Source organism: Ammodytes marinus, assembly GCF_949987685.1.
Source record: "Ammodytes marinus genome assembly, chromosome: 10".
NCBI lineage: Eukaryota > Metazoa > Chordata > Actinopteri > Uranoscopiformes > Ammodytidae > Ammodytes > Ammodytes marinus.
In genome coordinates, this window is record NC_137214.1 from 13781540 (window position 1) to 13793489 (window position 11950).

The 11950-nt window shown below is 41.4% G+C and overlaps 1 protein-coding gene across 1 annotated transcript; it reads right to left on the reverse strand.

Moving 5' to 3' along the window:
* Window positions 1-789: 789 nt before the first annotated feature.
* scyl1 (SCY1-like, kinase-like 1) lies at window positions 790-10832 on the reverse strand. The gene is made up of 18 exons (XM_080035812.1): window positions 10676-10832; window positions 9303-9443; window positions 8386-8508; window positions 8067-8293; window positions 7781-7871; window positions 7374-7529; window positions 7007-7165; window positions 6736-6843; window positions 6465-6578; window positions 5828-5983; window positions 5538-5726; window positions 4845-4920; window positions 4493-4672; window positions 4146-4294; window positions 3949-4038; window positions 3305-3631; window positions 2371-2449; window positions 790-2229 (listed from the first exon to the last, which is right to left on the reverse strand). The coding sequence occupies exons 1-18, from the start codon at window positions 10781-10783 to the stop codon at window positions 2105-2107; spliced, it is 2598 nt and encodes an 865-aa protein (XP_079891938.1). The 5' UTR covers window positions 10784-10832; the 3' UTR covers window positions 790-2104.
* Window positions 10833-11950: the final 1118 nt, after the last annotated feature.

The window sequence follows — 11950 nt, forward strand, 5'->3', positions numbered from 1 at the left end:
GACTGCTCACTGTCAACTATTCTATCATAAAACAATGCAGGGACATCAAAAATAGCTAGCAGAGAATACATCTCCTGTATGAAATGAACTGCCCCCTGATTTACGGTTTAAACTAGCAAGGCATTGTGGGAAAATGGGCCGTCTTTTCCATTTTTCCATCAGTAAATCTGTGTTCGATCTTTGGGTCTACTTCTGAAAACTGTGGGCTGGCACTTAACAGAATTACTTACACCTGGCTTGACAAAGCGGCCCCTTTACATCCTGGATTTATGCAACTGACTAATCCAAAGTGCCCAGGCTAGACTTTGTCAAGGCTGGCTTTATCAATCATCCTAGATGTCTTTATTCCACTTTTATGCAATAGGCCCCAGGACTACTTTAAATGTTTTTATTTTTATTTATTTTTTCATGTTTATTTGTGCAAATTTTTATGAGAAAGCTTACTGTTTTTTGTGTGATGTATTTTGATTTCAATCGAGCCCGGAGACAGTTGTTCTTTGTTTGTGTTCTTGTTGTTGTAAAAAATAAATTAAAACCCAATAAAAAAATAAAAAAAGCTACATTCAATTTATAAAACCTTTTTTTACCACTGTCAACATAGCTTATTTTTGTGTTTCTGGACTAGGTTATCACTATTAATATCTATAAATTTTAATGTGAAACAATTAAATCTCATTAAAGATGGATACTCTTCCCCATTCTCCTAAAGTTAATTCATTACATTACTGGCACATTCACTGAGGAAATATATAAACAAAAAATGAAAGAGGAAAAATACCTTTATTTTAATTATATTTATTTTTAGAATAGCTCACATGCTACATGATTTGGATTCTCTGTAAAAAGTTTGCATCCAGCCCTCAGTCCACCAGAACTAAACCCAGCTCAGTGACCAGACCAATACTAGGACATATAAGCTCCAAGAGTGATGGCTGTATGTTGATTGCGTCAGCTGGCTTTACCTATTCAGCATCTTACACCAAACCTAACAATTACACATCCAACACAGACAGGAGATATGGGGTTACACTGCCAGATGGACTTTTGAAATATTCTGTTGAAACTTTAAGTTATTGGATGTGATCCTATAGAGGAGATAAATAAAAGGCACAAATAAAACAGTAAAAGAAAACGTAGAATGACTTTTACCCCGACCACACCCAACACTGTCCAAAATGACTGATAAACCCTACTAACTCAGATGATCCTGGAAGGTTTTAGTGAGGAGCTGCAGGATTTTACAGGTAAAAACACATGACTGGACATTTAAAAGGATCTCAAAATAAGGCTTGTAAACACAAATTGACTTTGCCTTCAAAACAAGTTCACCAGCCTCAATTTAACAACTATTTACCCATCATGTGATCATGCGTCCTGCAGTACATGTTCCACATTTAAAGGTCTGAAAGCAGTCCCATGTGTCACTTACCAGGCAAGCTCACAATAGTAAAAACAGTGCTGTGTTTGCAAAGTAAACTCAATGATTCTTGGCCAAGGAAACCTTTTGATAGGCCACACAGATACACACGTGCATGCATGGGTTGATCTTAAATCTGAACTAAAACATTCATATCCACTGTGTGTGTGTGTGTGTCTGTGTGTGTGCATGTGTGTGTGTGAATACTGAAAAACATTCAGTATACTAATGCATGTTTGATTCTGGAATTCTGTTATATATATATTTCTCAATTCTTAAAAAAAAAAATGAATTTCTTCATGTCTCTTCCAGACAAGATGCACCCATTATATACATTTACTTTACAACTGAAACTTATGTATTAAAAGATAAAGGGGGACATTTTGTGTGATCAACTCTGGCCGCTGTTGTTGTTGTTGTTGTTGTTGTTGTTAGGAGCGCCGCTTCATGTCTCTCTGGATTCACAATAATGCGTTCATAAAGCACTGGAGTGTTGCTTTTTCACCCTGGTCAGAAGCTTCAATTTGTCTGATTAACAACTTAAACTCCAATCTTGAATCTCTGTTCACAGTATTTTCTTTGCGGGTCCTTTGTTTATGGAATGTCAAGCCTCCATCCACTGCTCTGAGTCCAGACACTGTGGTCAATGTTCCACCCTCCGCATCAGCACTGCCTCTCCCCTCCTCGTCAGTCTAGTTTGCGTGCGCCCAGTTTGAGGGGACCTTTAACAGCTTTGCGCTCCGCCCGTTTGGCCTCCAGCTCTTTCCTCCTCTCCTCACGTTTCTTCTTGGACAGCTCGGCCTTGCTGAGACCTGGTCGACAACAAAAGACAAGCGGTTTGACCCACAGGCACACAGTGAGTTAGCTAATGATCATATAACAGGAACACTTGACTGTTAAGCCTCGTTTCCACTGAGCAGTACAGTTCGGTTTTGGTATGGTATGTCACTTACCTTGGTTTCCATCCACTGACTCCCAGCTCTCCTCAGCTCCCCATTCTCCTGTTGCCTCCGCACTCCAGCCATCTCCAGTCTGAGGATAAAAACACACATTGTTCTTTTTGTTTTAGTAGTAGTTTTAGTATGAGAGCAGTGGTAAGCTTCTCATCTATAACTCTCGGCAAAAAAGTGAAAAAGACTTTTGCCAAAAAATCCTGTAAACTATTCCTGTAACACAGGTGGCCTCATTATTTAAGCCCAGCATCCCTGAACTTTCATGATCATCTAATATTTTAAATATCTTATTTTCTAACTAACTAAACTGTCCGAAATCTGAAAGCACCAATGTCTCCCCTCCTCCTTTATATCCTTATCTGCATTTGTAAATCTGATGATTGCATCAAGTTTAAAGTTATTTATATATAGAGTAATATTATACTATAATAAATAAAATAAAATAAATAAATAAATACATACATACAATACTTTCTTTTTTAAACCCACAAAAACAACATGAAAATATTTATATCCAGACACTGAGCAATGTTAAACTGTTAACCTTATTGATAAAGATGCAGAATTCTTACTACTATTAAAAGGTGGAGTCTGTTTATGGTGCTCTGATGCCGTAGTGGGTAGAGCGCTTACCATATTGGCTCAGCACTTGTTGCAGTGATTGCAGGTTCAAAGGACCCATGGACCATTACTGAATATCATCCCTCCTCTCTCTGTCTCCCAATTTCAACTTTGTTTTGTTCCATACTATCAAATTAAGCTTGAAAATGCCAAAAAATTTGCAAAAAAAAATAAAAAATAATCTGTGGCTCTGGAGAAACAGGCTTGTTGACAAAATCCCTTTCTCCAGAGTTGCTGACTCCACCTTTAATAGAAGGTTTTTGTAATCAACATCCGTCCATCTTTCTGTCTTTTCGCCTCCCTCCATCCTCACCGTGGTGGCAGCAGCGGTGCCGGCCGGGTTTCTCTGGGACACACTGGCGAACAGGTCGTTCTGGCCGCCGCTCTTGGCTTCACTGGTGGCGCTGTCCCAGTTGTAGTCGCTGGCTAACCTCACCCCTTCAGGCAGAGGTACTGTGGAGTTGGTCATGGTCGTGTCTGTGTCCTCCTCCCCCCAGTCGTTGCCCCAGCCCTCCTCGCCCGCAGAGCTCTGCCCCTGTCCTTCCTTTTCATTGGACCAGCTGTCATCCGCATCCCAGCCCGAGCTGCTCCAATCAGAGCTCTGCTTTTTCACCGCCGTGGAGGACGATGAGCGGCCCACCTAGGTATTAAGAGATAGGATAAAACAAATGGAATAATATAAAAAGCTAATTCTTTTTATCCACATAAAGACCGACTACGAAGTTATTGAAATGCTACAGACAGGCGTTGTTGTATCACGAACTCTGTGAAAGAACCTCAAATATCTGGTTCACTTGTTTTCAATTTAATAAATTACAATTTGACTAAATCTTGAAATGTTTCTGTTAATGAAAAGGTCAGTGAGTGCAAGTGGTAGACAATGTCAAAAAACAAAAGTGATTTAAAATATGCAGAAGATTTCCTTTTTAAAAGGTAGTATTGTATAAGGTTGCGTACTCCTCTGTCAGCAGCCTTCTTTTTGGATGACGCCATTCCTGACCAGTCACTGTTCCAGTCTTCTGGCTCAGTGGGAGCTTTCTCTGGCTCCTATATGAGAAAGAGTCAACATTACAATTATGTCACAGCATAACCTTACATACAGACACGTTTCTCAATAATCATTTTTGTAGATCTGAAAAGGGGTTGAATCCTACCTCCAGACTTCCCCAGTCGTCCTCATCCCAACCCCGCTCTCCTATTGGCTCCTCATCATTCTCTGTGACTTCAAGAGCCTGTGATTGGTCGGTACGAATCGAGGCGGAATCGTCAGTAGGAGCGGATTGAGGAGTTTTATCTTCAGAGCCTGCGATAGAATTGTAAACCAGAGTTTTGGTTTTACGTAGCGTATATAAAAAGGACTTCTTAAGGGGTTACTCTACAGATTAAAAACATCAACAGCAGTCAGTGGTCGAGTTGCATTATGTCAGTTTCTGACAAGAAAGAGTGATAAAAAAAATAAAAAATAAAAAATCTGATTCTGCTGTAAATGTGATAACCCTACCAGCTGCAGGTGGTGCCCCAGCAGAGTTGGCGTGCCCGCTGTCCTCAGCTGTTGGACCCCCCTCTGTCCCTGGGGCGTTGCGGATCAGCTTGGAAGTTAATGAGGACACGCCAGTCACAGCCCAGCCGGTCCAGGTGGAGGAGGCACCTGCAGGCTGTGCACACGACGCTACATCCTTTTCTACAAGACAGACAGGAGAGACAAATTCAGGTTTTTGGTTTAATTTTTAGTTAAATCACTAAATGTTTATGTTTGCATACACTCTGAGCAAGGTGTATAAACAAATATGTAACATGTTATCATAAAAGTAGAAAGCAGCAGACGTTGTGGCACAGTGCGGTGTGCTACAGACCTATTTCAGCCAGCTTGGAGGGGTCATCCGACACCGTCTCCAGCTTGATGAGAAAACTCTTGATGGCTTTGAATGCCTGACAGAAAGAGAGGCAGGAGAGAACATGATCAATAATTAAAAATAAATAAAGTTTACAATTGGTTTCATAAGACAGCATAAGTTAACAGCTTGTGACACTTCTAATGCTCCTGCTTAATCCAAGAATTTTCACTTAGGACCCCCTTGTTTTTTTTTAAATACATTAAACCAGTGTCACGCCAAGCTGCTGGGGTCATGGTCAGCTTAATGTCTTTAGATAAAATGTTGCAGATCAAACATGTGTGCCATTTTCGTCCAAAGAATCAGTTCTTTTGGTATTAAAAAATCATGACTATATTTTCTCTTCTACTTGTTTTTGTAATAGAAACTGTGCTTGTAGTAACCAGGCATCACTGTGCTCCCTCATCTGCTACGTAACTGCAGCACCTACTAAATCCAATTACTGTATTTACTACTATCATTCCATTCTGTTCTTCGGCACAACATTTAACCCTCAGCTTGAAATCGGGCCCACTTTTCCTTTAGTGTTTATCGGACAAAAATCCCTAAAAATGAATCAGGCATGATAAGTAACAATCGAAACACTATTGTTATACAGTAGTTATGTTGAAGTATATTGCAAGGCAGAGGTAGAACTCCATTAGTCATGTGTACCTGGTCCCTGACGCTCTTATCGGGGTCTACAGTTATGGCACAGAGGTTGGGCAGGATGCGGCCGGCTATCTCCGTTATGCTGTAGAAGTTGTGTGTGGCGGCGAATCCCAGTACTCCGGCGGAGCGCGAAGCGGGGAATGGGTCCTTAGTGGCTCGTGAGAAGGCAGAAATCAGAACACGTTGTCGAGTCTGTGAGGAGATGGACAACCAAATTATATACAGCCTTTCTTTAACAAACCGCATAGTGCTTAATGTTTTTTTGTTGTTGTTGCATGAGATAAAGTGTTTACCCCGGCATTGAGGTAGGAGGCGATCTTGCCCAGGCAGACGGTGGTGTTGCATCGGATTGGGCCTTGTTCGTCTTTGGCCTGCAGCCGGGCAAAGTGACGCATCAGCTCCTGGTTCAGGTTGGTCTCGTTCAACTTGGGAGCCAGCAGCAACATAGACTGGAGGGAGGGGGAGAGAAACAAAAAAAAGAGAAGAGTGAAGGCTAAGGCAGGCTGAATACATCCAGTTACACCAGTCATGGCACCTCCTAGTTTGTGGTGTAGGAGTAGAGCCAGTTTCTGAGATGTGAAGTGAGAGGAAAGAATGTGTGGTTTCTGGGATGAGAGCCCAGTCGGTCACAGTGACCATGACAGTTGAAGATAAGCTTAACAGCTGCACATGGGAGGAGTGATATTGAGATTGCTATATAGAAGTGTTGCTGAGGAAGAAAGCTAGCTTCCTCCCGCGCACCCTTCCCCCGTCCATGACTGAATGAAGAATCGTGTCTGATACCCTAGCATGCAAATCTGCTAAGCTCTGAGTGAGTAATATATGTCTTGTTCAACTGTAAAATAAAGTACCCCCCATTCACACTCGTATTGAATTGTATCAGCTTATTCCACCACAGTGGTTTGGGTTTTAAGCGTGCAGCAGACTTACCTTAACAGTCTGTTCTCTGATGGCCGGGTTGGTGTCCGTGAAGCCGTGAACAACGTGAGGGAAAATCTGGGAATTGACCGCTGCCTCGTTCAGATACTGAATGAACTGCTCCATCTGAGACAGAGAGAGAGATTGAAAAACACAATGATATCACCATCATATTTCAACTAGTGATTTATTTTATTTCTTTAGAGCTGCTCTATAAAAGGTCTTCTCGCCGGATGGTACAAAAATAAAATCAGTATAGGAGATTCTCAGTGGCCCAACATACCTGCTGCAGCAGTCGTATCCTCATGGCTCTGTCTGTGGAGGAAAACATCTTGACTATGACGGGGATGATCTTCTGTTGGTACTCTTCTGCTGAAAGGAACTTCCCCACCTAGTAGGAGGGCACCAAGATGTTAATACCAGTACAACCATGCCTTGCTTTGACTGTTTTGTTTGAATGTCTTACTTTGAAACGAACATGAGATGTTTTGCGGTGGTATGCCGTCTGATATGTAATAAGGGGTCAAAAGTTGACCCTGGGAGTTAAGATTCACCTTGAAGAGCGGTGTGAGGACTACGGCGCCCGCGTTGCCAAACTCGAAGGCGGTGAGCAGCTGAGGCAGGACCTTGTGTTTGCAGAAGTCCTCTGGGAAGGAGTCCAGGTTGTCACTCAGATCCTGGAAAAACTGCTGTTTCTCGGCTGGCTCTTTGATCTACAGGGAGAGAATGTTTAAAAACCACTATTATCATAATTTATTTATTATTATTATTACTTTTATAAGTTGTTATATGAAACAAACAGTTCCCATTGGCAGTCACTGGTACTTCCGTCATCAAACAAAACAAAGTGTGCATAAGATAGAGTACATAATAATACAAACACGACGGTTGAAAGGTATGTCTTTTTGCAAGTTTGCGGACCTGTATCTCCTCCAGGAAAAGGTTGCTCTCCACAAAGCTGTTGCTGAGGAACCCCCCTGTGGCTCTAGAGTTCTGGAGGAAGCGTGCTGGGTTGGGCCGAGCTCTGGGGTTGGCCCCCACCAGCTCACAGTAGTGAGGGATCAGGGCCTTGGGGATCTGTGGGCACAGAGAGGACACAAGCGAGAGAGCACCACTCTGTTAGCAACACATCTGCACATCAAAAACAAGGATTCCTTTTAGCTAGGACTGAAACCTTAAAGCAAGGGCAGGTTAAATTTCTCACTTCAATGAGCACAATGTCGGTCCTTTACTTTACAACTGTAACAACAGCCAGAATACTCTTTGGAATATCAATGTGGCATGACAGTCTTGTGGTAGTTGCATGCAGAAACCGTCACGAGGCGTACCTTTCCCAGTGAACGGAGGGATGACGTGCGCGGTAGCGCCCCGTTGAACACCTCCCAGATCAGGCAGCCCAGACGCCACACCTCCCCTGCCCTGCAACAAACATCCACATAGTTCAATATAAAGGTTTTGTGCAAGCAGTGACCATGGCCAGAATAACCAAACTCTTTACTCAGCTATCTTTACATATGAACCCTCTTGAATAGCCGTATCGCTGCTACCTTTAAATTCCTGTCTAATATATCATTATAATGGCGTTTCTTTTTTTTTTTTAAACACCTCTCTTACCATTTCTCTCCACCGCTATTGGGCATCTCCGGTGGGTCGTATTTCTCCATGTCTGGATACACAGCCTTTGGGGCAGGGAGCGACACCCCGCTTGGGTCACCCTGCTCTGGGGCCACATGGTCGAGGGCGCCCAGCTTCCACTCCCCGGCTCGATCCACAAACACAGCCCACACACCCAGGTTGTGATGGAGCAGGTGGCAGTCGTTGATGAGGAAGCTCAGAGCTTTCTGTGGGGGCGAGGCACAGGGCAGGAGTGGGCTGAGGGCTGACACAAAATGGCTGGAGTAAAGTATCAGATGGCGTGCTCTCCTATTCTTACCACTATCTGATGCAGTCCCCAGGAGACCTCCAGCTCACCGGACCCCCCTTTCTCCGCCTGGGCCTTCAGGTGGACAGCCAGGGGTGTCACCTGCTCAGTGACCAGGTACAGGCTCTTCTCTGTCTGTGAAACAGCCAAAAATGCAGCTGTTATTCTTTGTGCATAACCATTGTGAGTACTCAATGGCTGAATGAAAGGATTAAATATTAATCTCACAATAAAATACTAATATATATAATTTTTTGAACCGGAACTTTATTATCCATGTGTAGAACATAGCAATGTTTCTTATTAATAAAAAGTATTGTTTTATCAGGACAGAATGGACAATAAACTGGACCCAGAGCTACTGAACTAGAGCAAGTCAAACACAGCACAGCCTTACGCACACAGAAACATTTAAAACGGGATCTATGGTGAAAGTATAGTGAGCTACGGAGTTTACCAGTTGCTACTGAATTTCAGGCAGTATGATGGAGTGGTGAGCACCTTCAGAATCATGGATGTGAAACTAACACACATGGGAAAGTCACATTTGACTTTAAGTTCATTCTTTTGACAAGACATGAAATAGATGCACCAATTCGAAGAGTATAATAGAAATGATAGAACTGGATAAGTGGACTATTGTTTTTGTTATGATCTCGTTGCGAACACAAACTTTCGTACACATATTTAAAAGCCTACAGTGGAATATTCACACTCACCTCTATCTGAACGTAAACATGCAGAGAAAAGCAAGCGGTGGGGATGAGACACCAAATAGACGATGGTTACATAACAAAAAACAAGCCGGCTTTGCAACGTGTCGCTCAACAAGCCGAGTGACATTCTACTTAGGACAATATCAACAAACAATGACATAGTGTGCGTGGTTAAAGGTGGGTCAAAAAAGTCCCCTGCACACTGACACATACCTCCAATCCATCGACATAAGCCAGTATGTTTGGGTGCCGCAGGGTCTTCATACGCTTGAAGGCAGCCTTGGCCAGCTGGGTTTCCTGCTCTGTTCCCTGTGCTATGTCGTACACAAACACCGACACCGGCTCTGCGTTGGTCTGAGGAGGCAGGTTTGGGGTTAAATGAATCAATCACATAATAAGACACATGATGCTGATGTATAGGGTTAGGGTGCTTTATAGATGTTTGCTTGTATTTCATGCCTGCAAGTGTGTCTGTCAAATAACAAAGTGTAAAAATTTAATTTCACCGAAGATATTAATAAAGTATAAACATTTCATCATTGTCATCGTATCTCCTCATCTTAAATGAAATGACACTAAACATGATGCAGGCTGATGAAAACAGGAAGCTCAGGGTCCCAGCAGCTTATGGAAAGTCTGATTTAAGACTCGAAAAAATGACACCAATTACTTTTGCAATTACAAATTTGGATAAAATATGAATTATTTGGTCCAGTGAAAAAGTAAGTAGAACTAATTAAAATGTTGAAAAGGTGAGTCTTTCGTTTATTTGAGTTGTTTTCCAAGCAAATTTGACAAAAAATAGTAACCAATTTTCATACAAAATACACAACTAAAAATACAATTAATAATCATAATGTTAATCGTAGATGTTGCAAACATGTAAGATCGGGCCATGCTGATCTGCAAGATTTTTTAATAGATTCTACCAATTATTTGAGATTTTGATTTGCAACGATTCGATAAAATCTCCCTCCAAAGTACAATTATTTTTAAGACTTTTGAAAGATTAATTTAAGACATTTAAATACCAATTAAGGCCTTATCTATCCGTTAATGTATTCAATGCCGTTACGTTAACAATATTTAAGGATCTGTAGGATGCTCTGAAGCTAATGTTTGGCTGGCCCTGCAGTGATAGAGATGATGATGATGACACTGACTGTTCAGATTGAGCTGCTCATCGATCAGAATAGACAGTGGGCTGTGCGACGTGCTGTCAGCGATGAAAAGACTAAACGTGTGTGTGATGAAGCACCAGCTTGAAAGCGGCATTAATAACAGTTGTTAACTCGGCTAAAACGGGGTGACGTGGCGAGAAATGAGTCTTTGCCTCTGAGGGTAAACAAAGCTCGAGCTCACTTCGTTACACGGAGCACGCGAAAATATATATCTAAATTATAAAATAAACAATGACATTGGCTGAGCAATAAAGATGCTGACCGACCTGACATGTAGCCACGCCATTAAATAACATTCGTCGTGCCTAATAGCTAAATCAAAGTAGCTAAGCGACAGGCCTCCGCAACGGAGCGGGCTAATAGTAACCCTTAGCCGAGGCTCGAAGTTGGTCTCCCGGCTTTTACCTTTCGCTTGCCCCGGTGCAGACTCCATATCCCAGACTTCTCCTGGCAGTCTGGGACAATTTCATAGGCGAAGTCTTTGACGGGATCCCTGGCAAAAAAGGACCACATCTCCTCTTTCCTTCACACCTCATCAAAAAAAACACACACACAGCGACAGGAAAACTACACGGACTGCTAGAAAAGGGCTAGCTTGCAAATGGTACGGGTGTAAAATGGCTCCGTAGAAACCTTGGTTCTGTAACATTGGTTCCAGGATGGTAAGGCCGACATTTAGATAAAAATGATACGTCACTTATCTATTACATTTTCATTACAAGTGACTCTCAATTTGGACGTTAAGTCTTAATATAAACTTTTGTCCGAACCTGATATATTCTGATATTTCTGAACAAATTACTTGTCCTGAAATGATAAACACACGTTATTGGTTATGTTTTATTGGATGTTTACTTCTTTAACAACATGGTAGAAACATTAGAACACTTATTTTTTCAATAGGTACATGTGTGGTTTTCTTCTGGACACATTTTTAATTGGATCTCTGAAAGTATTTTGGTAAAAAAAATTCATTCAAAGAACCGGATGTGTTAGTACTACTAAAACAAATCAAAATTTCTGCTAGAATCGACAGCATATGATAACATTTCTCATAACATTTAAAGAAATCAAACTCATACAGCACCCTCAAAAAATCAGATCTAGATACATATTTGGACACAGTATCAAATCAAAAAATTCTATACAAACCAAAACTAATCATTTATGAAAATCTTACCACTTCATAACTAATACGGTAAACCCCTCTGTGTGTTCATGTTCTGTGTTCAAATGTATGTACTTTTTATTTTACTTTTCGGTTTTGCATTGTGTTTTGTATTTGGTTTTGCATCATTACTATTGCACTCATGATATATACTTTTATTTAATCGTTTGCCACTTTTTTGACAATCTGAATGTATTGTACAAAAACAAAAATAGATGATTAACATGACAATCAGGGGCCTGTTGCATAAAACTAAGATAAGGGATTAACCTAGGATATTTCTGTTATCCTGGCTTGCGTTAGCCATGATCCAGTTGCATAAAAGCGGACCAGGCTAAACGTAAAGGATAAACTTATTCTGTTGCCTGATTGGCTCAGTCAGCTGTCACTCCGACCTGAAATCAAGGTGTTTAACAGTTATTCCATGATCTTCTGTGTACTGCTTTATTTTCATTAGCCTGTTTTAAAGTACCACATAAAAGACTGCATTGTCATTTAGTTAAATAGTTCTT

What these genes read in the sequence shown, in the direction of transcription:
- scyl1 (XM_080035812.1), bottom strand. Translation starts at nt 10,783, where the DNA reads ATGTGGTCCTTTTTTGCCAGGGATCCCGTCAAAGACTTCGCCTATGAA. An exon ending in CTCCAAGCTGGCTGAAATAG is followed by an intron (nt 4,673 to 4,844) that starts GTCTGTAGCACA and finishes TCTGTCTTGTAG; the next exon opens with AAAAGGATGTAGCGTCGTGT. An exon ending in TGGGGCACCACCTGCAGCTG is followed by an intron (nt 4,295 to 4,492) that starts GTAGGGTTATCA and finishes ATTCTATCGCAG; the next exon opens with GCTCTGAAGATAAAACTCCT.